Source organism: Aotus nancymaae, unplaced genomic scaffold, assembly GCF_030222135.1.
Source record: "Aotus nancymaae isolate 86718 unplaced genomic scaffold, 86718_ANA_hifiasm-v0.15.2.pri h1tg000011l, whole genome shotgun sequence".
Lineage (NCBI taxonomy): Eukaryota > Metazoa > Chordata > Mammalia > Primates > Aotidae > Aotus > Aotus nancymaae.
Window position 1 is genome coordinate 34,552,962 of NW_026988422.1, and position 25,252 is coordinate 34,578,213.

At 39.3% G+C, this 25,252-nt stretch overlaps 1 protein-coding gene across 2 annotated transcripts in view; it reads right to left on the reverse strand.

Moving 5' to 3' along the window:
* Positions 1 to 25,252, reverse strand: part of RYR3 (ryanodine receptor 3) — a 563,010-nt gene that overhangs the window by 317,296 nt on the left and 220,462 nt on the right. For both annotated transcript variants that reach the window (XM_064374821.1, XM_064374822.1), the window contains exons 6-10: positions 21,299 to 21,411; positions 19,857 to 19,956; positions 17,053 to 17,146; positions 12,306 to 12,380; positions 10,196 to 10,352 (exon numbers count right to left, since the gene is read on the reverse strand). In XM_064374821.1, coding sequence (XP_064230891.1) covers positions 10,196 to 10,352; positions 12,306 to 12,380; positions 17,053 to 17,146; positions 19,857 to 19,956; positions 21,299 to 21,411 — 539 coding nt within the window. The remainder of the gene's footprint in view (positions 1 to 10,195; positions 10,353 to 12,305; positions 12,381 to 17,052; positions 17,147 to 19,856; positions 19,957 to 21,298; positions 21,412 to 25,252) is intronic.

Consider the following 25,252-nt stretch of genomic DNA (forward strand, 5'->3'; position numbering starts at 1 on the left):
TCATTACCATGCTCCATACAATGTTCTAAGTTCTTTACATGTTATTAATTCTTCATAGTAGCCTCTGATGTAGCTATAAATGCCATTCCAGTTTTACAGATGAGAAAATGAAGGAGGTAAATTTGTCCAGGATCTTTCAGTCATGAAGTAATGACAGGATTTAAACCAGAAGTCCAGCTCCAGAGTTTGCACTCTTCTCCTCAGCTACGACTCACCCTTCAAAACCCTGCTCAGACGTCACCTCTAAAGGAAGAGTTAGTCTCTCCTGCTGTTCTTTCCCAGCAGTTTCATTGCTGTATTGGGCACTTAGCACATCATAATGTAAATGTGTTTGTTTATATGACATTTTGTTTTTGTCAGGCTATTAAAAAAAAATCCAGGGCACAGGCGAAATTTCAATTAACTTTGTATTTATAACAAAATTCAACACCTATCAATTACTTAATGGACATATATTGAGAGAATAAATATAGATAGCTGAGTGATTTTCTTTCACATTTTTCATTTCAGCTATTTTTCTTCAAACTTTCATAAAAACAAAATTATTTTGTACAACATTTAAAGGCTCACTTGGAGCAATATTAGTACTTCACAAGAAATTTCTTTTTCTTTTAAATTTGTGTGTTGAAATAATGGCTGGATTATTAAATCTGACTTCTTTATTTTTTCAAGCAACAACATAACATCCAATAATATGAATTTTTCTTTCTCAAAAGGATTATTTCCAGAAAAATTTATTTCTGATTTTATAACATTAGCTAACAGGAAAATAGTATTTGATATATTGGGATTTTCTTCATAGGCAATTGATCAAGAATGCATTTATTCTATAAAACAATGGATACTTGATTTTCACTGCAGAAATATTCACAGCTCTAGAGACACATAAGCCAGTAACAGGACTGAAAAGATGCCAAAATTTTCATCTCTCTTCTGCTCTCTAACCATAGCTAATGCAGTGGTTGAAAATTACGTACACCACAACTATTAAATATGAATAATTACATTGATTTTTAATGGTTCCTAATTAAAATAATGCTTATTTACCCAACTATCAATGAATATGGTAACTTCCTTATTTTCTTGCTTTTCATTTATTTAAATAAGGCTTTGCCAAAAAAAAAAAAAGATCTGTTTTTCTGAAGTCACTGAAATACATGAGTCATTATTCTGTATAGAAAGGAGTGTTTCTGTGTCTTGTCTTTTACAAAACAGCATCGGCTTCCAAATTTTATGGTAGTCACTGCAGTAGCCGCTTCTAATTTAATAGAACAATAGCAGCAACAATAAAAATGAAGACAGGGAAAAATCAACACTAAAAACAACCCCACTTCAACCCTAAACAATGATGCTAAATCAGTAAAGGAAATTAAAAAGCTTGGTGATGGAAATGCTTGATTTTATTGACAGCACATTGGTAATTTTTTTCTTTTGACTTGAGTATGAAGTAATGCTCCTCTCTGTTTTTACTTGAATATGGCCCTAGCTGCGGTCACCCTACTGCTAGAAATGGAAACTTCCTAAAAAACAGAGCTAATCCAATCATTCTCTTTCAATAACTCCCGAGTTCCTATGGAATACAATTGTTATCGCTAAAGTTTTTATACCCCAAATGCTCTAACTAAATTGGACTAAGAGTACTTATCTCCATGTACCAAATGTTCCCCTTCTCTGGGCCTTTACTGATATTACACTTTCTGTTTAAAATTTCCCTGCATCATCTTGGCATCACTACATCTGTATTGTTTATATTTCGTATCTTCTGTATATTATGGTGTTTTGATATTTTTGAAACCTTTCTGGCTGGGGAGAGACTGCCCTTCTTGGAACTAGCCAATTCTTCAAGATAGCAAAGGGCTCAGCTGCATGCCTTTGATATGCAGTCTAATCAATTCACAGCCAGACCTCCTCTATCTGGCTCATACCTCCCAGGAGGCAAGATTCCTCTGCTTTCCCAAGGCTAGGTACTAGGTAGATAGGGACCACCTCTATAGCTTCGAGCCCCTTGAAATTAATCAAACTAGCAAATCCCAAACTGTTTACCCAGCCCTGCCTTGCCTTAACCATGGAAACCTCAATAAAAGTGGTACCGTAGGTTCTCACCTTGCTCCTGCCCCTTTTGTCTGCCTCCTGACCAATGCTGGTGCTTTCCTATATGACTCTGCCATGGCGTGCTGCATCTCCTGTTGCTAAGACCTGTGAGTATAATAAACTTTGTTTTCCTAAGCCTCTCCTGTATTTCCTCACACGGCTGCACTTGACCAATGATACACAAAGGAATATAGCACAACATCTCGTTCATCAAGCCTTCTCTACAGCCAAAGTCAGAGGATACCTATGCACATCTTCTGATCTCATGGTCTTGTGGACCCTGCAAGGACTGCCCTTTCCAGGGCTAGCCAATTCCTAAAAATGGCAAAGGACTCATCTGGGAGACCACCTTTTATGTGCAAACCAACCCAACGTCCATCAAGCCAACCATTTCCTGTACCTTCTGGACCACCATTCCCCTAGCCTAATCTCCCCAGGGCAGGTACCAGACAACTAATAGCAACTCCTATGCTCCAGAGCCTGCTGAAATTATTCAAAGTAGCCAGCCCTAAGCCTTTGTATCCTGCCTAGCCCATCCCTTTCCATGGAAACCATGAAAATGCTCTTTCCCCCAGTTTCCCCTCTCTCTGCCTCCTAGCGGATTCTGCTCCTTCTTCATGTGGCCCTGTGTGGTATGGCATGATCATTCCTCTTGGGAACTGTGAGTAACGAGTGTTCTTTTTCAGCACTGATTGTCTCCTGATTTGTTGGCTTCATCATACCTGAATAATAAAATCTACATTTTAAAAACAAGTATTTTATTGTTGGTATACTAGCTGACCCATGCCAGACTGAAAACTCCAAGGGTGTAAAACTGGGATTTATTTGTCTTTGTATTTCACACAATGCTCTGCTTAAAATTGGTTGCAAATCCTTTGTTACTGTTTTATTGTTCTGCAGGCATTCAATCTGTATCTCTTTATCAGCATGAACCTTGTTTATGTTAGATAATAAGCTGATTCTAAGAATGAAGAGTTTACCTGGCCTAGTACCAGTTGAAGAGCAGTAATCATTATCCTCTGCCTCCACTGACAGCTTATTAAGGAAATGCTCATGACCACATCATAATTATCATATTAGTATTTGGCTGAGATGATCAAGTTGCTACTCTCCAGATTGGTTTAATATTCCTCGAAGGATGAAGAAAGAAACTAGACCCAATAGTTGCCCAGTGCCTAGCTCTAATTAGGTATTGTGCTAAGTACTTTACAATGAAAATGCCATCACGTAAATTCACCAAGGACCTACGAAGTGGTATGTATCATACATGACACTTCACATTTTCTCTAAATCTTTCAATGGCCCTGCGGTTTTTATTATCCTACTTTATAGATGATAAAATTGAGGCTTGCAGAGTTTGAGCAACTTGCTCAAAGCCACATAGTTGTAAGTAATGGAACAAAATCCAAAATCAGGTACAATTCCAAAGCCAGATATCATTCATTTGAACAGAATTATCTGAATGGTTACCATTACTAGTAGCACAGTTATTAATTTTACCAATAGTTTAGTTGCTTAAAAGTTAATATGAAGAAAAAGTTGAAAACATGTACTATTATTAGAAATGGCTTTGGGTTCATATGAATTTTAAGAGTTACACACATAAATCAATAAGCACACCAAGGTGGTATGGTCTATATTCAGAGTACGATTGGAGTTTGGAATAAAAAACAACTCTGCCAGGGGAGTTAAAGATGGTTTTATAGAAGAATTTCTACCTGAAATGCAGCCAGGGTAGAGAGGACTGAAGGGGAATGTGGAAGGGATTGTCATTCTAGTAAAAGGGGCACCACACAGCAAGGAGAATGCTGGAATCCAGAAAGAGAGATGAGCAAAAATTAAGGAATCTAAGCTCTATTCTACGGGTTCATGCTTCTCAAGCTCACAATGTTAACAGACTTCGTGTGGGGAAAACACGACTGTGGACAAATACTGAATCTTCTTTTAAGAGTCAAAGGGACTATTATAACAGTATAAGCTCTTTAGTCCTATGGTAAAAACAAAACAGCAGCATCAATGAAAAAGTCAAAATGACCTATAGAACTCTAATGCAGAATTTTGCTCATTTCCTCCCACTATTATCTGCCTCTTGGGAAAAGCTAGTTTAGGTAATGGAAAGCCACTGAAACACAAGAGTTGCATCTTAGAATAATCATTCCAACATCAACGTGAATGATGGGCTGAAAAGAAATATGGTTGGAGATTGTTAAATTGTAAGTTATGCCATTAGTATCTAGGATGATATGTGGAATGGAGTAGATTCTAATTTATGCTTACTAATTAGAGTGAAATATGTTATTTAATACAATTAAGCCACCTGTGTTGGCAGATAACAAAGTACCTTTTACAATACAGGAATGGAGGCACCCAGAAACGTTTCAGAGGAAAAGTGGGTATGGAAAGGCAGAGCCCATTCATGGATAATGGGGTGAGCCTTCAAGAAACTCCTGGTTAGCCCACTATTTCCAGGTGTCTCTGGAGAAACCTTGAGGAATCACCTTTGGGTTTGTTTCTATATCCATATAGCCACCTTAAGACTTTCTAATCTAGAATTTGAGATCTTAGTATTGCCCTTAAATACCATACACTGCAGGACACTGATAGGAGTCTAGCTGGCCCCAGGCTTTGTGTGGAAAGAAGAGGAATACCTTCCTCTGTTTATGACATGCTGGGAAAGAGATTCATCTGCCTTATTGGGGAAGGCATATTTCTTGAGCAGAAGTCACTGTACTGGGCTCTTTTCTCCGTATTTCTCAGTTAACCCTTGTACCATCACCTTGAGATAAATAGCACTATTTCCATTTTATGGATAAGAAAACACCCAGGTCATCTTCCTGGTCTCATTTAATTTTCACAGCAATCTTTCAAAACACACTTCTTTAAATCTCTATTTTTACAAAACATATGAACAGCATATGGCAGAGCCAGGGTTCAAACCAAGGCTCCCACTTCAAAGCCAAAGGTTTTCCTTGACTGACTCTCTATTTGGTCTACTTTGAACAATAAACACTAGGGGAAGTACATCAATTTAAAGTTTAAAAATTCTTTGTAGATTTTATTTAAAATGAAGCGGCAGTAAGTCATGTTGTCTTCAGGCATTTGAATCTTACTATCCATATTTTCTCCTCTCCCCTTCTCTCCTTTGCTCCATACCCTACCTTCCCCCAGTGGATAACTTGGTGAGAAAATGCAGCAAGCCAGGGGACTGGCAAAAACAGTGCTGTTTCTGCACCAGGGTTTCAGAGACAGATGAGCCATGAGCACAGATGTCACCTTGGTTAGGGTCGCCATGGCTCCTGAGGTTAAAGGGTATGTGAAAGATAGGGAGGAAGTAACATTGCTCAGCACATAGTAGATGTTTCATAAATATTTACTAAACTGAATTTAATGTTTTTATACAGTGGGGAAACTTTTTCTCTAATTGGGAATAATGAGAGCTCTATGCCCTTATACAATGAAAAAGGCAACATTTGAGATTCTATCCCAGTCATTCAAGATGCATGGTGTAGTCATTTAAAATAGCTTTTTAAAGCACTTTTAAAGTGGCTATACAACAAGTGGCTATGTGTAGTAAGGCCTGCTTTAACATTATTAATTCACCCTTCCCTGAAAAAAATTCAATGCTATAAACTGACATTGAGACATGACATCTAAACAGACGATATTGCCGTGCCAGAGTAAATATTAAATCACATTATCTGAAATCCTTGTGGGAATGGCCTTGCAATGTCAAGACCATGGAAAACTGATGTGAAATCAAGTTCATAGAAATTTGACTTAGATCTTCAAAATAAAAGGAATCTTTCTCATTGGATGTGTCCTAGGAAGAGATTACAGTAGCAAAATGATTACACAAGGATGGCAGGATGTTTCTATGAAGATAATGGAGGTTAGAATGAAATGGATTCACTATCTCAAGGTATGACCACACTGATATAACCCTTTAGCAAGCATTTTTCAAACTTACTGCAAGAGATTCTTGGACGCAAAAATCAAGCAGGATGGGTTATGTGTGGTCCTTGTCATCCAGGGGCTCCCAGTCGAGGAACTGATGGCCTTGAGAATGCATAAGTAGGTTTGCCTCTCACAAAGAGCACCTGTCACCTGCCTGAAAGCATCAGAAGATGCTCACTGTGGTAGAGCGCAGAGGGGCAAAAGGCATTCTAAGCACAAGTGTGGTGGTGATTAGAAAAAAAATATGTTCCAAGACTGATAAATATTTAGTATGCTGGACCTCAAGGAAACCTCAGGCAAGTGGCAAGAGATACAGTTGAAGGGCAGGCAGCAGTCAGGTCTGAACGATCTTTAATGACAGACTTCAGATGAGGTGCAAATTGATTAAGAATTGTGCTTCAGGACTCATAGGGAGCAGCTGAGAGTGAAGGCCAGATCTAGGCTAACTTTGAGCCAGGCTGTGTCTCCCACAACAGCACTCTCAGATCAAAGGGATAAGCCTGGGATGGTGCATTTTAGAAGTAACATTACATTCTGGCCCTCCAATTTGAGTTGCATCATCTGCTGAAGTAGGGGGAAGGAGGACGTGGATCAAGATCACATCCTGCTCTTTATTCTTTGTGATTTGTACAGCCTGCTCAACGTCTTCAGTTTGATTTCATTTGAGCCAGGCTGGGCCAATAACTGCAGCTCGTTCTTGGACTTGGTCACCTTTCAGCAAGGCTCAATCACACTCCCATCTTATCATGCACGTACAAGGTGTATTGGGGCAACTGCCATCTTCCTGGTAATGGCAGCCTGCTCAGGATGTTAGCACACACCTGCAGCTGTCCAGTGGCCCCCAATTTAGTAGTCATAGCTATTACAGGCTAATGCAACCTAACAGAAAATGTGGGCCTGCGAAGCTCATCATTACCAAATGATTCATGGCCCAGCACACCCAATTTCCTCCCAAAACACCTGACTGAAGCCCCAAAAGTGCTCTTCCCAAGAATCTCTTTCTCAGAAACTCCAACATATGGAGAGGATCACCCCCTGCTTCCTTGCCCTCTGCCCCAGTCCCATATCACATAACTGTCTCCACCTCTCCCTCAGCCTTCCCAACTCCTGTGTCACCCCAAAGATCCTGAATTGCTATCTCAGGCTATCATTTTCTGTCTTCTCTGTCACAAAACACCTGTTACAGGCAAGGGCTGGCCAGATGATTTAATGCCCTTACATTGTTGAGAAACAGAACCCCAAACCTCTTTCTGCTGGGTATTGTCACTTGTGCCCAGGAGGGGAAGCACACTAGAGAGTGCATTTAAGGAAAGTCCATGTCGAACAAGGCAAGAATATGCTTACTAAGCAGGCTTATGGAAGCCCAGATAAATCAGGGCCCTCCAGCACTCTCCCTGCAGAGTTACTTGGATGGTGTATGACAGAGCTATGTGTTCTCCACATGGTCTTCCTTATTGTGCAGTTTCACAGTCTAAGGTGTCAAAGCCCTGCCCACACAATATCCCAAAGAGATCCTGCCATCAGGTGGGAACACAGCCATATCTTGGCCTGCCATAGAGCCTAGGCCATTTTAACTTCAGTGCCTTTCAAACTGAAATGAAGGTAGCTGGGTTGAATACTACCACATGGAGAGTTATTTAAAATCTCTAGCAGAGGGACTCCAGTGAAATATAACCACACTGCCAAGTGCACAGAACAATGCGACTCATGGGTGACTTTTACCTCCAGCTCTGCTATGCCGATAGCCCCCACGGTACCATGATGATTTTCCAGCCATACGCTGCTTGCCTCCCCATACATGGAAATGGAGGAACTTGGGGAGATAGCAATGGGTCCTTTGAAGGGAAATACATTCAGAGGCCAGAAGTGGTGCCAAGCGGAAGGAGTTACAAGGTCTCTATGGGGCTCTGAGCTTTTCGTGCTTCCCCCAGAGACCACAGCACAATGCTGAGCCATGCTCCACAAGGCTGAGCCAAGAATGGAATAGAATGGAAGACTCTCCTTGGAATAGGATCCTGCCAGCTGCCTGGAAGGCTGCCTGATGCTGTGCTATAAGAAAAGCCCCTTTTTGAAATGGTAAAGACCTTGAGGTCATTGTTCTATCCCCAGCAGCATATCCTGAGTGGGTCAAGGAGAAAGGGGTAGAATACTCAAATAAGAAAAAGGCCAAATTGGCATTCTTAGAAAAACACTTGCTTGGTCGTTAGCCATGATGAGTCATTTCTTGTCTACCTCCCTCTTCTACTTTCACCTACCCTCAGCCCCCACTCTGTGTCCCAGTCTCTGTTCTTACGACTTTTACGTTGCTTTGTTTCACTTATTCTTTTACAAAGTTGCACTGCTCTAAATCACTTCCTGGAGGCAAAAATATTTACTAAATAGAGATAAATTGGAATTTAAAGAATCCCTCTTGTGTTGGGAATCTAAGAAAAAAGACAGCAACATGAGGAAGATGTGCTCAGAAAACCAGAATGAAATCAGAGTCAATAGCCATTGGAAGAGAAGCAGATGGAAGATGACATTTGAGAGGTAGTTAGGAAAATATAAAGAGGAAGCTCATGTCTTTTAATATTTGAAATAAAAGTACTAAAAAAGCTTAATTCTGATATAGGGCAATTTTAAAGAGAAAAAACTACATGCCGAAGAGTTTCTCTGCCTAAAAAGACCATAGGAGCACAAAATAAGGGGGAAAAGAGACTGAACCCCAGTGTCGAAGAAGAGCAGTGCTGACTGTTTTCTTCAGGTGCATTAGGAAGCAGAGATGCGCCACAGAAAATTCAGCTGTCAGCCTCACACCTAGTCCTACATGAACAGAATCCTCAACAACCCTTGAGTGAAATCATGGTAAGAACACACATCAAGATTTATTTCTGGAAAAGAGCAAAGAATGAAACTAAAGGTGAAACTTTCAAAGGAGATATTGAGCTATACTCTTAGGAAGGGCAGACTTCCTGATAACTATGCACACATCTGTACAGAGCCTTTCTCATGCTTGCATGATCTTTCCAGAACACTCAAAGTGACAGACCATCCAACTGTCTGTCAGAAGTTAGCTCAGCATGCAATTCTGACCATTCAACTAGATCCAGCTCAGCTGGACAGAGTCGAAACCTGGCTGAACATTAAAGGTGAAGGTTTCAAAAAAAGAATAGTTGTCTACATACACATCAGATGGTAAAGCCATTCACTCGAGGTTAACCTAACTCCCAGAGGATCCGTTCTTCATGAAGGTTTGGGATGGATAGGGGAAAGCTAAGAGATCTGGGGAATAGGGATAGCTAAGGAAAGTAATGAGGAAGGTACTAGTAAATTTTGTCATATAAATAATAACTGCAAGATGAGGTCATGTCCAGAATGTCTTCTCTGCATCACTTAAAAAAATTTAAATAAATATAGCACTGAGGCTGGGCACAGTGGCTCACGCATGTAATCCCAGCACTTTGGGAGGCCGAGGTGGATCATGAGGTTAGAGATCAAGATCATCTTGGCCAACACGGTGAAATGCTGTCTCTACTAAAAATACAAAATTAGCCAGGCGTGGTGGCGTGCACCTGTAATCCCAGCTACTCAGGAGGCTGAAGCAGGAGAATTGCTTGAACCTGGAAGGTGGAGGTTGCAGTGAGCCAAGATTGTACCACTGCACTCCAGCCTGGGTAGCAGAGCAAGACTCCATCTGGAAAAAAAAAAAAAGCATGAAAACTCTTGCTTTTAAATTTAAACGTTTTAAAAAGAAATTTTAACAAATCACCTTTTTCATTTAAACAATTGTAGCTCTGAAACTCATGCCTCCATGTGACTACTGCTTTAAAGGAGTGAAGAATATAACTTGGAAGTTATTAAAGACAACTCAGAATGCATTAAATAACAATAGTTTCCATAAGCCTATGAGCAACAATGTCCATTCCTATGATCCTTGCATTTTCCAAGACTTTCCACTCTCTCCTTTTGCTCAAGACTTCAACCTTCATTCAAGGCACACACTCCTCCATGAACTCAATTCAAAAGATAAAAGCTGAAAGTGTTTATCTTAGGTCAAATTTCCAATTTCACTTTGTTCCAGCCTACTTTCTTTTCCAGTTATAGTTCTACCTGGACGTTTCTGAGTTTTCACTTTTAGGACAAGGTCAAAGTTCACTTTATTACACCTTACCTTTGATGCCCTGAAAGAGAAAGCTGTGGACTTGGTGTCTGACTTTGCCCGGTCTTGCAGTATAAGGCCTTGGTCCTCTGTCAAGGCCAGGTAGTGGCCTGTGGTGAGATGCCGCAGTCGGAAAGCCTGGCCCCATCTGATGTTACTGCCACTCCAGCTGAGCAGATGAAACAGACAAGAAATTGCATTTATACAAAAATAAGTCCTTTTTAGTATTTATCCTGTGCTTTCTTACATATGTTAGCAGACTTATAACCCTTCTGGTGTCCATCCTTAAGGGAAAATGCACCAGGACCCTGGCTTGCTGCAGGATTCTACAACTGCCTTCAACCCAGCAAAGTGCTCTTCTTAATGATACCAACAAAGAATGATCTTGAAAGCAGGTCAGTGGTTTCATACAACTGGAAGTCCCAAGTTTCCAATTTTTCCTTCTCTCCACTGAAAGGTCTTGAAGCAAATAATCACAAATCAATGGTAAGCTTGTCTTTGAATGGAAACTTGCTTCTGGGAAAGCCTTTCCAAATCTGCCATCTGAACTAAAACACATTACTACCACAAAGAGTCCTGCCTTCAAGGGAAATAGTAAAATACCTGCACAGCTTACACGTACCAGACAAAGATAGACAATAAACGAGTGTAATAAATCAACACTGCATTATGTTAAAAAAAGATAAATTCTATGGAAAATAAGTAAAACAGTGAGGACTGAGGCAAGTGAGACCTCATATTGAATGCTGTCCTCTTCATGGTCCTTCATCAAAAGATCAGCACTCAGCAAAAGTTATGGTAAGTGTTAGGGGACAAATTATCCACTCAATAATCTAACTGAAAATTTATATTTTTAAAAAATTTGCTCATATGCAAAATATTATCTCTTAAGAATATGTTTAAGAGATATGTGTCAAAATTTAAAACAACTCTCCATTTTGTCCAACTTTTTGAAGTATCAATAAATCCAAATCACATTGATAAAAGTCTTAAATTCTTCATGTTTAGTCTCTGGGGAAATGAACAAGCAATCATAACGTAACCAGAAGTATGTATACATACCTATTTTGACCTCTTAAAAAGTCTATTAAGCAAGAATCAAGGCCTAATGTCCTGAGAATGAGTGTGTTACTCTCAGATTTTTAATGGGTTTGGAAAGAGGATGCAACTGCCTCAAGCCAGTTAAGTGCGTGCTTCTTAAAACCAATATTCCTTAAACCATCAGCTGCCAATTTCTCAGAAAAAACATGTGTGCACGTGTGTGTATAGTGTAAGAGAAGTCCTCATATTCCCTTCTGATTGCCAGTGGATTATCTTCAGGACCCCTTGGGGGCATATACCCTGCATGAGAGAGACTTGTTTTGAAGACATATTCAGGGAGAGACTGAGCAGAAATAATGAGAGGGAAAGGCAGAGAAGGAAAAGCAGAGGGCAACACTTAAGCCTTCTCTCATTTCAAGCAGTTTAGCTCTAGCCTAACTTGCAAACCCTCTCAGCCCAATAAAGGTCCTGCATTCAAAGTGATCCCCCATCAGTGGTTTGAAGTTAAGTAACCACTCGAAGTTATTCAAGCTTGTGGTTAGCAAGTCTTAGCCTTTTGTTCATTCCACCAAGGGACAAAACTGTCTCTGAAAAATTCTAGTAAGTACCTTTTTCTTCACAGCTACATTTCCAGTGAAGTTTACATCTTCCTTATCTTATGCCATCTTGACTACCTGGTCTGTGTGCCATTAAAGCTAACTGTCCATTGGGGACAACAAAACTACTGAGAGGAGAGAGAAGACTTAGTTGGGTTCCAGAGAACCTGTTTTAAGAAAACAAATGGGAGAACTTGGATGGGTTTCGGTGGCCTTGTCTGAGCTTTTCTTTTATAGTCAGCTACTGCAAGCACAGGAGAGCCAGCTAGGCTCAGAATCAAAAGAGTGGCTTTGGAAATGTGTGTGTGTGTGTGTGTGTGTGTGTGTGTGTGTGTGTGATCGTTCTTTAAAAACAAAGTCATAGAAATCTCAGAACTTAGCTCTAGTCAAAAGACTTGTAAGAGTTTGTCAGGTGATGTGGAATGAATGGACTGTATTAGAAAAGAAACTAATCTTGAAAAGAGCACTCCCAGGCCCTCCATTACCTTATCCGAAGGGGTTCCACTCTCCACAGAGACCTGGCTCGAGTCCCAGCTCCCCCAGCTTCATAGAATATCCTCCTGTGAGCAGAGTTGGAAATCAGCTCCCACTTTCATGACACTGATCAGCACCCGGGTTGAGAACAGCTCCCTGTAGAGGCTGTTCAGGAACCGAGCTTGTCTGAGCCCTTTTGGAGTCAGCAGAATACAAAGCCAGAATAAAAGGGAGGACAGTTTCCCAGTCTCTCTCTCTCTCTCTCTCAGGAGGGATCAAAACAGCTAGAGGTGAGAGAACTCCTCACCACATCCGTATCATGGAAATTTATGCATCATCAGGTATACAAGGAAAAGGCAGAAACAGGAACATCTCCATTTCTACATCAGGAGTCACAATAGCCCAGTTACACAATGATGACAGACACAGAATGCTCCAGTTTCTTCAGGTTAAGCTCCTTGATGTAGTTTTGTATTTTTAAAAAAATGTATTTGTACTTTAAAAACACATATTCGACACCATGTGAACTCATTTCTATCATTCTAGGACACTTGGAACAAAGCTCTATGCTCAGTTGTTATAGTGTTCACGATTTTATTATTGTGCTATTGCTTCCGTTCCCATGTTTAGAATCGTTCAATGTGTTTTGAAATAAAATTTTTATTTTAGAAAAATGTTAGGTTTATGAAATAGTTACTAAAGATAGTCCAGAGAGTTCCTGTATAATCACACTCAGTTTCTCCCAATGTTTTCTTCTTATATTACCAAGGTATGTTTGTCAAAACTGAGAAACCAGTACCAGTATGTCATTACCAGCTAAACTCAAGACTTTATTTGGATTTCAGGTTAAATTTTCCCATAAACTTTTTCCTGTTCCAGGATATAATCCGGGATACCACACTACGTTTAGCAGCCATGTCTCCTGTTTCCTCTGACCTGTTACACTTTCTCAGTTTTGCCTTGTTTCTCATGACTTTGACAGTTATGTGGAATACTGGTTGGATATTTTGTGAAATATCTCTCAACTTGGGTTTCTGAGGTTTTTCCAGTGATTAACAAAGCCTCAGTTTTAAGATTTTAGATCACAGGTTATACAGAATTAAATAAATTATCACAGTTTAAGAGCATGTCTCAAGAATAGTGGTCCCAGATTACCTGGTATACTGAATCCAACCACTTTTTGAAAATCTTGTGACCTTTGATCAAAGCTGATTATTTAACTACATTTACATTCACTAAGTTAAAACTCTACCTCCACCATAGAGAATTTGTATGTATCACAATTGAATTGATCAAAACCCAGAAGAATCCTGACCTAGGTTTTAGAGACAAGAATTTATCAACAATGGTGAAAAGAAAATGTATATTTATTTTTTTTGAGAAGTAGTATAATTATGAGTTGATTCAAAATATGAACTTGGAAGTTAGACAGACCTGGGTTTTAATTTGTTAGCTGTGTGACCTTGGGCAAGCCCCTTCAACTCTCTGTATCTCAGTTTGCTTATCTAATAAGGGTATTTACATCACAGAATGTTGTGAAAATTTAAAGTTTTTTCTTCTTTTCTTTTTTGTTTTTTTGAGACTGAGTTTCACTCTGTCACTAGGCTGGAGTACAGTGGTGTGATTTTGGCTCACTACAACCTCCGCCTCCCAGGTTCAAGTGATTCTCCTGCCTCAGCATCCCAAGTAGCTGGGACCACAGGTGTGCACCACCACGGTCAGCTATTTGTATTTTTAGTACAGACAGGGTTTAACCATGTTGGCCAGGATGGTCTTGATCTCTTGACCTCGTGATCTGCCTGCCTCGGCCTCCCAAAGTGCTAGGATTACAGGTGGGAGCCACCATGCCCAGCCTAAAGTGTTTTTTAAAAAATGTTTAAAAAGTGTTTTTTATATATGTTTAAAAAATGAACATGCATAGAGGAACACATTATGCATGAAACACTGCACTAACAGTGGTTACCTCTGGAAGGTGGGATTATAGAGGATATTTCTCAATCTTTCTTTAATGTACATGATATCAGGAGATGCCCAATAAATATTAGAAAGAATATTCAACATTGCTTTAGCGTTCCTAACACCCCAGGTGTCTCTGTACCAGGCCTAGAATGGAAATGATACTGTGCCAACCTCCTAGCCCCTAAGGAAAATTTGCTGAGATTCTCACCGATGCTTTTCCTTCTCTAGTGCAAGCTGAAAGGATCCCTTCAGGAGAATGGGGTAAAGTGGCTCACCTAGGTCACAGGTTAAACAGTGCTGGAGTTGGTACTAGAAGACTCTCTACCCCAACATCTGAAGGATTTGTGAGGGTTTGTTCTTCCCACCTGTGACATTTGGGCAGCTTACTTCATTTAATCTCGCAAGGTTACTGAGGTTGAAACAACTTGTTCTTGTTCTCTAAAACAATTCCAAGGAGAGGAGTAGAGTGGGTGGCAAGCTGAGGTGCTTTTGAAAGCTTGGCTGACAGCTTAGCCTTAGCTTCAATAAGTTAAAAGTAACTTATCCCAGGGTGTTTGACAAGCCAGAGGCAAAGCCATGGCTCAGAGCTCAAAATGTCAGAGTGTTAATCTTGGGTTTCCACTCTGGGACAGTTTTTCCACATAGCCTGGCTGCTCTCAGGATTTACAGCAACTGAAAATGATTTCTTCTAGAGAATCAGCACCACTGCAATGGAATGCCTGCATGCCTTAGTGGCTGCTGGAGTCTTTCAGTGTGCTATTTCCTATTCTATCATGCTCCCCCAGATTTTGGTGTTCCTGGCCATCCTGGCCAGTTCTGAGGATTTACCTGACAACAGAAGACAAAGATGAGGCTTATCACTCCCTTTACCTAGACGTCAAATAACACCAAGGCATCCTGTTTTGGTTGAGAAACTAGTTGATACGAAAATTCAAGTTCCAGTGTGTTGAATAGCTGCTCACTTGCCCCAGTCTCAAACCCTTCATGCTTCCTTATAAAATAAGCCTTACTTTCATTGATAATTTTTTTCCAAAACACAAATTAGAGCCTATGAAATCCTGGGCTAAAGAAAGGGCATCTTCATGTTTATTTAAATGACGGCATACATGTCTGTTCCAGTGTGGTCATTGTGAAAACTCCTCTCCAGCTACCTCACCCTCCCCATTATATCCTTTCAAACACTTGCTGAGCCTTTCCTTCTAAGCAGAATTTTGCTGAATTATTTGACAGGAATGTTCACCAAATGACTAACCTTCTAAGTAGCATAGTTTCTGCCCAGCTGTTTCTAATTTGGCTCTAATTTTGATGACAGGTGTGTGCACATGGGTGGGGGCGTGCACATGGTAAATACTTTATTTTTCCCAAATTCCTATCCTTAAATGTAGAACAGGAATAGAAAGAAAGAATGAACTAGGAAAGTTCTGATGTATTCCATCTTAGATACAGACAACCCTGCCAAACTCACAATATTTCAGTTCTTCATCCACCTGCAAACCTTCCCCTTGATGCAGCAGAATATGATGTAAAAGAGACAGTAAATGGGCTACTGTATAGCTTCAATATTGAATAAAAGGCAAACCACAAGTGAACATGATCACATGACAGGGTAGAGAATCCTCACTTCGAAGGGAAATCAGAGATAACTATCAACTGCTAGACCAGTACCAGGGAGGCAATGAGTGAATTAAGCACAGCACTTTACATAGGTCTGTGCTTTATGTGTCCTAGGCACCCTTCTGGGTCACATCTGGTTCCTATCAAGGGGTATTCAGAGTAGATAGCAAGTAGGAAGAGACTCAGAACTATAAGGGATACACATTGCCAATGGGTGCTCTCTAAGGTCCATAATAATACATTCAAGCTCATTGCTTCTGTGGGTCCTTGAGTACATCAAATAGTAAATGATCCCTGATGGAGAGTCAGCAACTCTGGCTTCTAGGCTTGCATCTGAAATCAGCCAGTGTGTGACCTTTGGCAGGAGCCTGACCTACATAATCTCCAAGATGTGAAGACTTGTGAGCCCATGTTTCTAATGAAGCAAGAGAAATGCAATTGACAAGGTTCCTGTAGGCATTACACAAAAGGAAAAGAAAACATTATCACCGGATCAGACTCACTGCTGTCCTAAATTCAGTCTAGTTTGAATCTGAGGTTTGATTTTTAAAATATCAGATTTCTATCGTTACAAGGCCAAGCTTTTTATGTTCTGTTCCTTTGATGACAGAATACCAAAACACTCTTTAGAGTGTGTTTAAGACTTGGATTCGTATCCTCCAGCTCATGGTTTTGAAATTTCGAAAAGCACTCATGAAGAGGTCAAATATAAGGACAAGAACACATTGCCCTCAGCAGCGCCCTCTAAATGCACCCTTGGCACCACCCTCTGCTAAATCCAGCTCCCGTTGGACATCATTTAGTTTCTCTAATGCTATTTAGTAATAAACAAAACCAAATCAATAAAGTCCACCTTATTTACTTAGCACATGAAACAGGAATAGAGATGATCTGGCTTTGAAGAGCCTGGTGAATAATTCGTTTAAATGCAGAGCCAAAGAAAATGAAGGGATCTGGAAGCATTACAGAACTGTCTGCCTAAGTACAGCATGTGTACAGAGCTCCTCCTGTGAGCAAGCTGAACTGCCATTTCTCTTTTACAAACTGGAACCATGGCTGGAGGAAGGTGTGTCAATTTACTGACATGTACAGAGTTCATCTGTGGCTAAATACAAATGTAAACTCTTTAGTTTGAGTCACTTGAGACTGGAAACAGCTAGGGGAAGAATGAAGCTATTGGCTTACCTGTGCTGGGAATCATTCTGGTCTGTAGATGGTATCGTCAAACACTCATCATGACCATGGAAAAGACGTACTACATGCCCACCAAGCAGGTATCCTGTAAGAGAATTATATGCTACTGTAAATGATGGGAAGTTTATTAAAGAGAATGGCATATTTAAAAAGGGTAAATTCACACAGGTCTGAGGTGGTTACGGAAAATACCGAGAGAGACACATTTTGATAGCTACATATTCCATGAATTCAGGCCTCAGACAGGTAAGTCAAAACAATTCTAATGTTGAAAGTTAAATAGGGCTTCAGAGGTGAGCAAGTCCAACATCAAAAAGGTGAAAATAGTGTGTCAATTGATATAATTAAAAATCAAAAGGAAAATTAAGTTGCTAATGTTAGTAGTTTCCAGTTGCTTAGGATGTAAATACACCAAATACCAAATTCCTGGATAAATATACACAATCTCACTGTGTATGCTTTGCAGACAAATCCAAACAAAACTGCAGTCATAGGAAAGAAAGGTGCTGGGAAGTGGGTAGCAGGTCATTCTTAAGAACCTTTAGGAGAAGCCAACATTCAAATGCATTTAACAAACAGAACAAATCTCATTGCTACTCCTACAGCACAAAGGGAAAGCAGAATTACTCTCCACCATCCCTGAGTGAACAAGTGTAGATGCTTTTACCAACAAGCACTTAGCTTTCAGAATAAGAAAAGAAATCTCAATAGTCATGGAGCTCAGAGATGGAAAGAAAACAATGAACTTCAAGGACAGGATGATCCATTTGTCTTCAAATAAATGCTGAGCCTTAGTTAAAAGAACATAGTAGCAGGAGAGGGGCTCCAGTCTGAGATTTAACTTGCACAAAGAAATGGGACTTGTTATTCTTCTGAATTAAGAAATTCTCCAGGCTACTTTGTTCTCAGGAGACATATAAACTTAATATACCCAATTTCTGTGTCAGAATTTTTAAAGGAAAGAGAATCACATAATTAGATCATGTTAGGGGTTGTCTTAAGCTATTTTGGGTTCTGGATTAAAACAGTAAGAATGAGAAATCATGCCAGAGGAGAAAAGGGTATTATTAGTGAATCTTGTATAGTGACAGTCTGATATTAGTTCAGTTTTTTCACCTAGACAAGTTTTTCTAAAATTCCCTCAAATATTCAGAACTTTCCTTCCAATTTTCCTGTATCTTACTGTACTGATATTCTGGGTTATATTCTTTTCTGCATTAAAAACGATTCATGATATACTCTAGGGGGATTCTTAATAGCTAATTTATTTAGAAAATTAAAGCCCTCCATGACCAAGCTCTTGATTAAACTCTCATTCATCTCATGACGGTGAAGCTATGCCCTATTTGGAGTTTATCCTTTACAGTTCTTGGACTCCTTCAGTCAATATCCTACTCATACTGAGAACACTGCCAAGTGCTGGTGCATCACGACTTTTCTTAATTGAAATGTATCAGGGCCATAGTCAGGAAAGCAGCATCAGGATGAAGATCACTTATATTCTTAAGGGCTGAAGTGGGTTTCTCAACATGGATGCCGGAAGGACATTTTCTACAGAGCCAGATGACTCAAGCGATGAGTTATCCAGATTATATTACAAGGGCACTCAACACTTTTATAATGACCTTTTGACATGATTTGCAAACAATCTTTAATTAATCTCCACAAGCCCTCTGTGGGGATCAAGAAATAATTTTATTCCTATGGTGAAAATAAAAAACTTAACATGGAGGAGATTGATTCAAAACTTTCTTGGGAAAGACTTAAATCCAGAGTTCCTTGATTCTTAATAGAAAGAGACTGACTGACAATAGACTTAGGAGGGTGGGTTAATTTGGGCACAGAAGAAGAGCGCTAACCACATCCTACCTTTTAAAGTCTTCCACTTGTTGCCAAAAGAGTTAACAATTTGTCTTTTCCTGAGTATTCAGTTTAGCCATCATGCATTCTGAAACTGGGGTATCACCTGGACAACTCTCAGTTTTCCCTCTTTTTTCAAACATCATAACACAGAAGGGCATTTCCAGTTTGAAAGTACTAGCCTTTAATAGGGCTAAAGCCTGTGATGAGTATTTTTAAAAATTCTGATCTTGCTATAAAATGCCAAAATGTAACACAATAACCCACAGGTCATTGACAATTGATTATTATTCTCAGCTGTGATATTACCTATGTGTGAGGTAAGGGTAGTACATTTATTACACAACTTGAGAGATGTGTTAACTTTGCCTGATTCCATGAAATATGTTGAACAATGCTGGATGACTTTATTTCCAAGGGAAAGATAATTTCACTTATTATGTTAAAATGGCCTTCCATAAATACAAGTAAAAACAAATGACCAAACACTTTTATGATAGAGTAAGTGCTTCACCTGCATGGAGAGATGCAAAGGGAGAAATATAAACAATGTCACCTTCTTGGCAAATACTCTCTTCTAAAACCGAAGGTGCTGAGGTCTTTATACTTACAACTAGTGCGCAAAAATAAAAACGTGGAAACTCAGGGAGGGAGGAAAGGTACATATCCCAAGTTCTGAATGCATGTAGTACTAAAATAATAGTGGGTTCCACGGTATTAAAAAAATAAGTTCAGGGATGCTCATGTAACTGGAAGTTAGGACATAAAGTAATCCATACTTTGTTATTCAGAGAAAGAAATTCAAGAGAGCTAAAATCAGGCTACCTGTGTACCAAGATATTCAGGTGAGATCTGGGAAGTAGCAGAAAATGTCAATGTATATAGCACAAGAGAGACAGGCAGGCTCAGGGCTAAATGCATATAAAAAAGCACACCTTCTTCGATGCTACTTCCTGAGCAGGTAGGATGTACGTTCCAGAGTGTTTGCATAAAGGAGGCATCCACTTGTATGTTACCATTTGATACTGAGAGATGCTGCAGCAGAAACAGAAATGAGACATCCTTTAAATCACCAGTCTAGTCCTGACAGAAAACAGCTCATCTAGAACTTCAAGGATTAAATTTAATAGCCTTACTGTCATCTGGCTTTTTCTAGGTAGCCTGCGGGACATTTCTCCACCTGAACTAGAAGCAACTTCGAAGTGGGATACTTTATTCTGGGGTGAGTAATTATTCAGCTACAGAGATGGCAGACATGTGTTGACTTCATGCCCTCAGCTGGAGCTGATTCAACACCAACTCATAAAATTTCCAACCTTTGTAGATAAGGTAACTCACAAATGAGAAAAATTACCCAACATTTGACTTAGGCAACGTAAAATCTGCCTACAGATTTTACTTCATTTGGCTCGGTGAGAAGCTTCTCTGACATTTCTCTCATCTTCACCCATCCCCACCCCCAGCCAAATAGCTGATATAAAAATGGTGCTTGTCTATTACCCACCCCCAGCTGCAAAATCTCACCTGCATCTTCCACCCTCTGCAACACATGCCCTGAAACATTGTACATTTTCCTTCTCCAACATAAGCTTATTTTCCTGTATTCCATCCTTTCTTGCTTGTTCTTCACTAAACAAGAGCTAAACAATGTAATAAATTCAGAATAATGGGAGATAATGTGCAAATAGTGCTTGGAGCATTTGAAAAGTTTGCTGGACACAGCACCATAATCTAGAAGAATAACAGATCAGTTCCAGGCACCATGATTATGTGGCAAGGGAGAGTATTTAATCATTCCTCAAGTACAGTTGACCCTTAAACAACATGAGTTTGAACTGCAGAGATCCACTTATACATGGATTTTCTTCAGCCTCTACCGCCCCTAAGACAGCAAGATCAATCCCTCCTTTTCCTCCTCCTCCTCCTCCTATTCAATGTAAAGATGACAAGGATGAAGAGCTTTAGGATGATCCACTTCTACTTAATAGATAGTGTATATACTTTCTCTTCCTTATGATTTCCTTAACATTTTCTTTTGTCTTACTTTATTGTAAAAATGCAATATATGCAATATTGTAAAAATGCATATATCATATGAAATGTGCTTTAACAGGCTATTTACATTATTGGTAAGGTTTTCTATTAAAAGTAGGCTATTTCCTATCAAAAGTTAAGTTTTTAGCAGTCAAAAGTTACACTTTAATTTTTTATCATGCAGGGGGTCGGCATCCACCTTTAACATTGTTTAAGGGTCAACTGTACATGTGTAAAAGCATCTTGTTCTATCCAACCTATTGTGGCTCAGTTCTTCATGGCCATCTATTCCTAAAGGAAAAATTTCCAAAAACAAAATACTCTTGTATTATGAGGTACTTACAAGGTATCTTTCAGAGGACACGCTGACAAGGATGAGGTCATCGCCAATTCGAACTTTCTCTCCTTCGGACCTCTGTTTGGAAGCAGGATGTATAGTCCACCAACAGGCTTCTCCTACATGAAGGCTCCTCGAATTAGTCATTGCTTCTCAGAAGCCAGTGTCCCTAATCTTGCCCCTTGTTCTCCTTCCTCCTAGGACAACCCTTCTTGTGCACACAGCATGGGCATACTCCAGACCTCAACTTCTATTTGCCTCTAACTGTTCCAGACAGCCCCACATCTGCTCTTGACTATGTCTGTCATTTTCATTTTCCCTAGAGACAGATAAACAGTGTTTGGAAAAGAGTATTGGATACCAGAAACTACAGAAGCCTTTGAGTATTTTTAATGCATATAGGAAAAATGCCTTTTATAGTCTTTCAAATTTTTGTTTTAAGAATTGAGTTCAATCAAGAGTACCAAGAAAAATAAATTAATAAAAAGAATCAATTTCATTGGTCTACTGAACACTTAGACACTTTCATCTCTGTCTCCCCCTTTCCCAAAGGGATTTTTTTTTAAAAAAGGCTTACATCTGTAAAGACTCAGACAATAAGTGAGAAATTGATAGCAAAGAAGATAAATTGATATTTTGGAAATAGAAAAGCAGGTGGATGCTTTTAGCCAATAAAACCTTAAAACCCAGATCTTTGAGTAAGAAAATGGAGAAGAAGAAACCATCAATAAAATGCCAATTACTGCTGAAGAATCTCAAGAAAGTTCCTGGAATTGGAGGTACCAGCTACCTGTGAAGGCAGAAGATAGGTTGAAAACAGGACTGGTGGTAAGCTTTAAAAGGACATTCAAATCCCTGATTCCTTTCCCTGCCCTGCACAGCCAGACCTGTCCTTCTCCACACTACAGAAGGTCAGAAGGTTAGTTTATGGAAAAGCAAACCATCAAGGGTCTGGTTTTGGAAATACCAGGCATTGTCAAACAAAGAGGCAGAGTCTTGCTGAAAACAGAGAATAATTCAAAGTTTACAACCTGATTAGTAAAACCCCAGTTCCTTTCCCTCCCACCCTCCACCCAAATTTGAGGATCACTCTTTAGGGAAGCCAAACTAGTTAAGATAAAACATACTGTGGTTTGAGGTCACCAGTGAGATGCTCAGTTCTCTGCCAGATGACCTAAAAGTGAGGCGTAACAGACGACAAGCCTCAGCCAGCTTCTAATCAGCTTTTACTGCCTTGATCCGAACGCAAGTGAAGACCAAGGGCCAACTGACAGCTGAGGAACGTCTCTAACAGGAACTACAGAAACAAAGTGAAAAGAGAGGAAAGGGACTTGGAGGAAAAAAAGATTATAGAGAACAAAAGAAAACTAAAAAAACACTTATAATTAATAATCTCAGAGATAAGAAGTTAACATTCATGAAACAGCTACATTAGTATCTATGAAGGATCCCTTCCAAGGAAAAGAAAAATACTCTTTGATCATGAAAAAAAAGAAGAAGAAGAAGAAGAGGGTTGTAGGATTAAGCTGAAAAATTCTTCCAGAAGGAAAAAGATGAAAAACTGACGAGAAATATCAGAAAAACAACTGAGAGGAATTCCAGAGAACAAGAACTAAAAAAACAGAGAGAGGAAATTCACAAAGAAAAGCTATGAAAGTTTTCTCAAAGCAGAAAAATGAGCATTTCCCGATTGAAAGAACCTAGAGTCCCCATCACAGTAGAGATTAGAAGCCCATTCATTCCTGTGAGATATCAGAACAAAAAGAAGTCATGCCAAGACAATGCTATGGAATTTCAGACACTGGGGCAAAAGAGACACTCTTAGCTGCTTTCACAAAATAAAAGCAAGTCACACGCAAAGGACAAGGAATCAGAATGTAGACTTCTCAACAGCCAGACCATTGGCTAGTAGAAAGTCTTCAGGAAGTTAAGGAAAAAATATTTCCTATATAGAATTACAGTAAAGTATGAATGACTTGTGAAACTATATTTAGGAAACTTGCAGACAAAAATTTACTCCACATGCATCTTTTCTGTAAAAGTTACTAGATAATGTGTTCCACCAAAGCGAGGTGTAACCAAAGCAGCAAAAAATAAAATAAAATAAAAAAACTCTGCAAGATCAAATAAACATGGACTCTAGGGCAAGGCAATGAAAATTCCCTGGATGATGGCTGATGTTTCTAAGATGATGAAACTGAGAGAACAGATCATGTGACTGAACCCAACCAGAGAGATTTTCAGTTCTATAGAAAAGTCTGAAAATGAATAAATGATTGGATCACAAAAAAAATTAAGCAAACAAGGCAGTTATTAACTATTGGAAAATCCCAAAGTAATATAATAAATTACCTGGTCAGAATATATTATGTGGCTCATTTGTAAGTAAAAGTTACAGTTATAGCAGTGGAAGTAGTTAATATTGATTAGATAGTTAAATAAAATAGAGGCAAATCTATTGGGAGGATGGGAAGAAAAGATAGGGAAGAGTGAAATAAAAGTAAAATTTTGATCGGGACATCAATAGATAATGCATAATCCAGAAAGAATTTTAAAAAGCATTGTATTAATATGTATACTGTAAACAAGTGGTAAACAATCCTAAAAGAGCTGAAAGTAGATGCCCCAGAGAGACAGGTGTCCAGAGCAGGGAGGGCAAGAAACTGATGTTTATAATAAGCTCAGGAGCACTATTTATCTCTTTAAACTGTGTGTATTACTTCAATTAAAGTAAACATGACATGCGAAAGAGGTTGATCTCTACATTTGAAGGAGGAAATGTTGTATATATCTTTAACGTTCTCTGAGGACCACTGTAGGGTGTCCAGGATGAAGGGGGTCCTGAAGTGGAACACACAGAAAGAGTATTTTGTTTTCCTGCCCTCTCCCATACTCTGGAGCCAGGGATGGAGCTGTCCCTGAAGCAATAGGATGGGCCAGTACATGACCCTAAAATACAAAACAACACTTTTAGTGTGGTTATACATTTCTTTCTTCCAAAGTCTAAATTCTAAAGCTATGTCTAAATCCTAAAAGCAAAGCAATTAAACAACTTTAAAAGGAGACCAGAATAAGTTCAAGTAATTTTATCCAAAATCAAGGGTAAAATGATCAACAATCCCATGTTAAGTGTGAGAATGTATAATTCAATGTGTTGGGGGAAAAATTCTAGAATTGCTCAAGAAACTGCCCCTAAACTTTCTTCTCATATTCTCCTATAGTTTCAACTACACTACTGGGCAGTTTAGTTGTTTACAACTCCGAAGGGGTTTCTAAGCCAGAAGTGCGTTCAGAGAACTAGCCAGGCAGGAACGGGATACCCTTCTGTGGGATTCCGTGTGAACCTTATCCCGCAGTGAGGAGAATCCCCAGGTAATGCCAAACCTCATCTGAGCTGGAGGTGCATCCTCCTCGTCCCTTACGAACACCAGCTAGCTTTCTTCAGAGTTTGGGTGAGAGAGGCAAAACAAACAAGTTACTTTAGGCTCTAGCTTTTCATGAAGAACCTAGTCAAGCTTTTTCTCCCTGTCTTCTGCCTTAGGTAGCTTCTCATCAGCCAACATAAACTTGGGTTAGTTCTGCTGTCTGCCTCGTCTGTCAACAGAACTCAAACCTAGTCTGATTTTAGAAATTTTTAAAGACTGCTGAGGGAGTAATATTGTCTGCTGTTGCTTCTCTTTATTTTTACTGGAGGTTCTAACAATTAAAATAATTCTCTGAACACTTGACTGGATAGTGGTATTTCTCAATTTTTTTTCCAATCTCAAAAAGTATCAAGTCATTTTACTGATATAAATAGAGTGACCATATATGACTTTTCTGATTATATTCTTCAAGATTGACAGTTGGTCTATATTTAGAAACCGCTGTATATTCAGAGAGTGTGGCACTTCACTCACTTTGTAATTTTCAGCAAGGTTGACAACACCTTAGAGGAAATTATATTTTAAGACTAACACT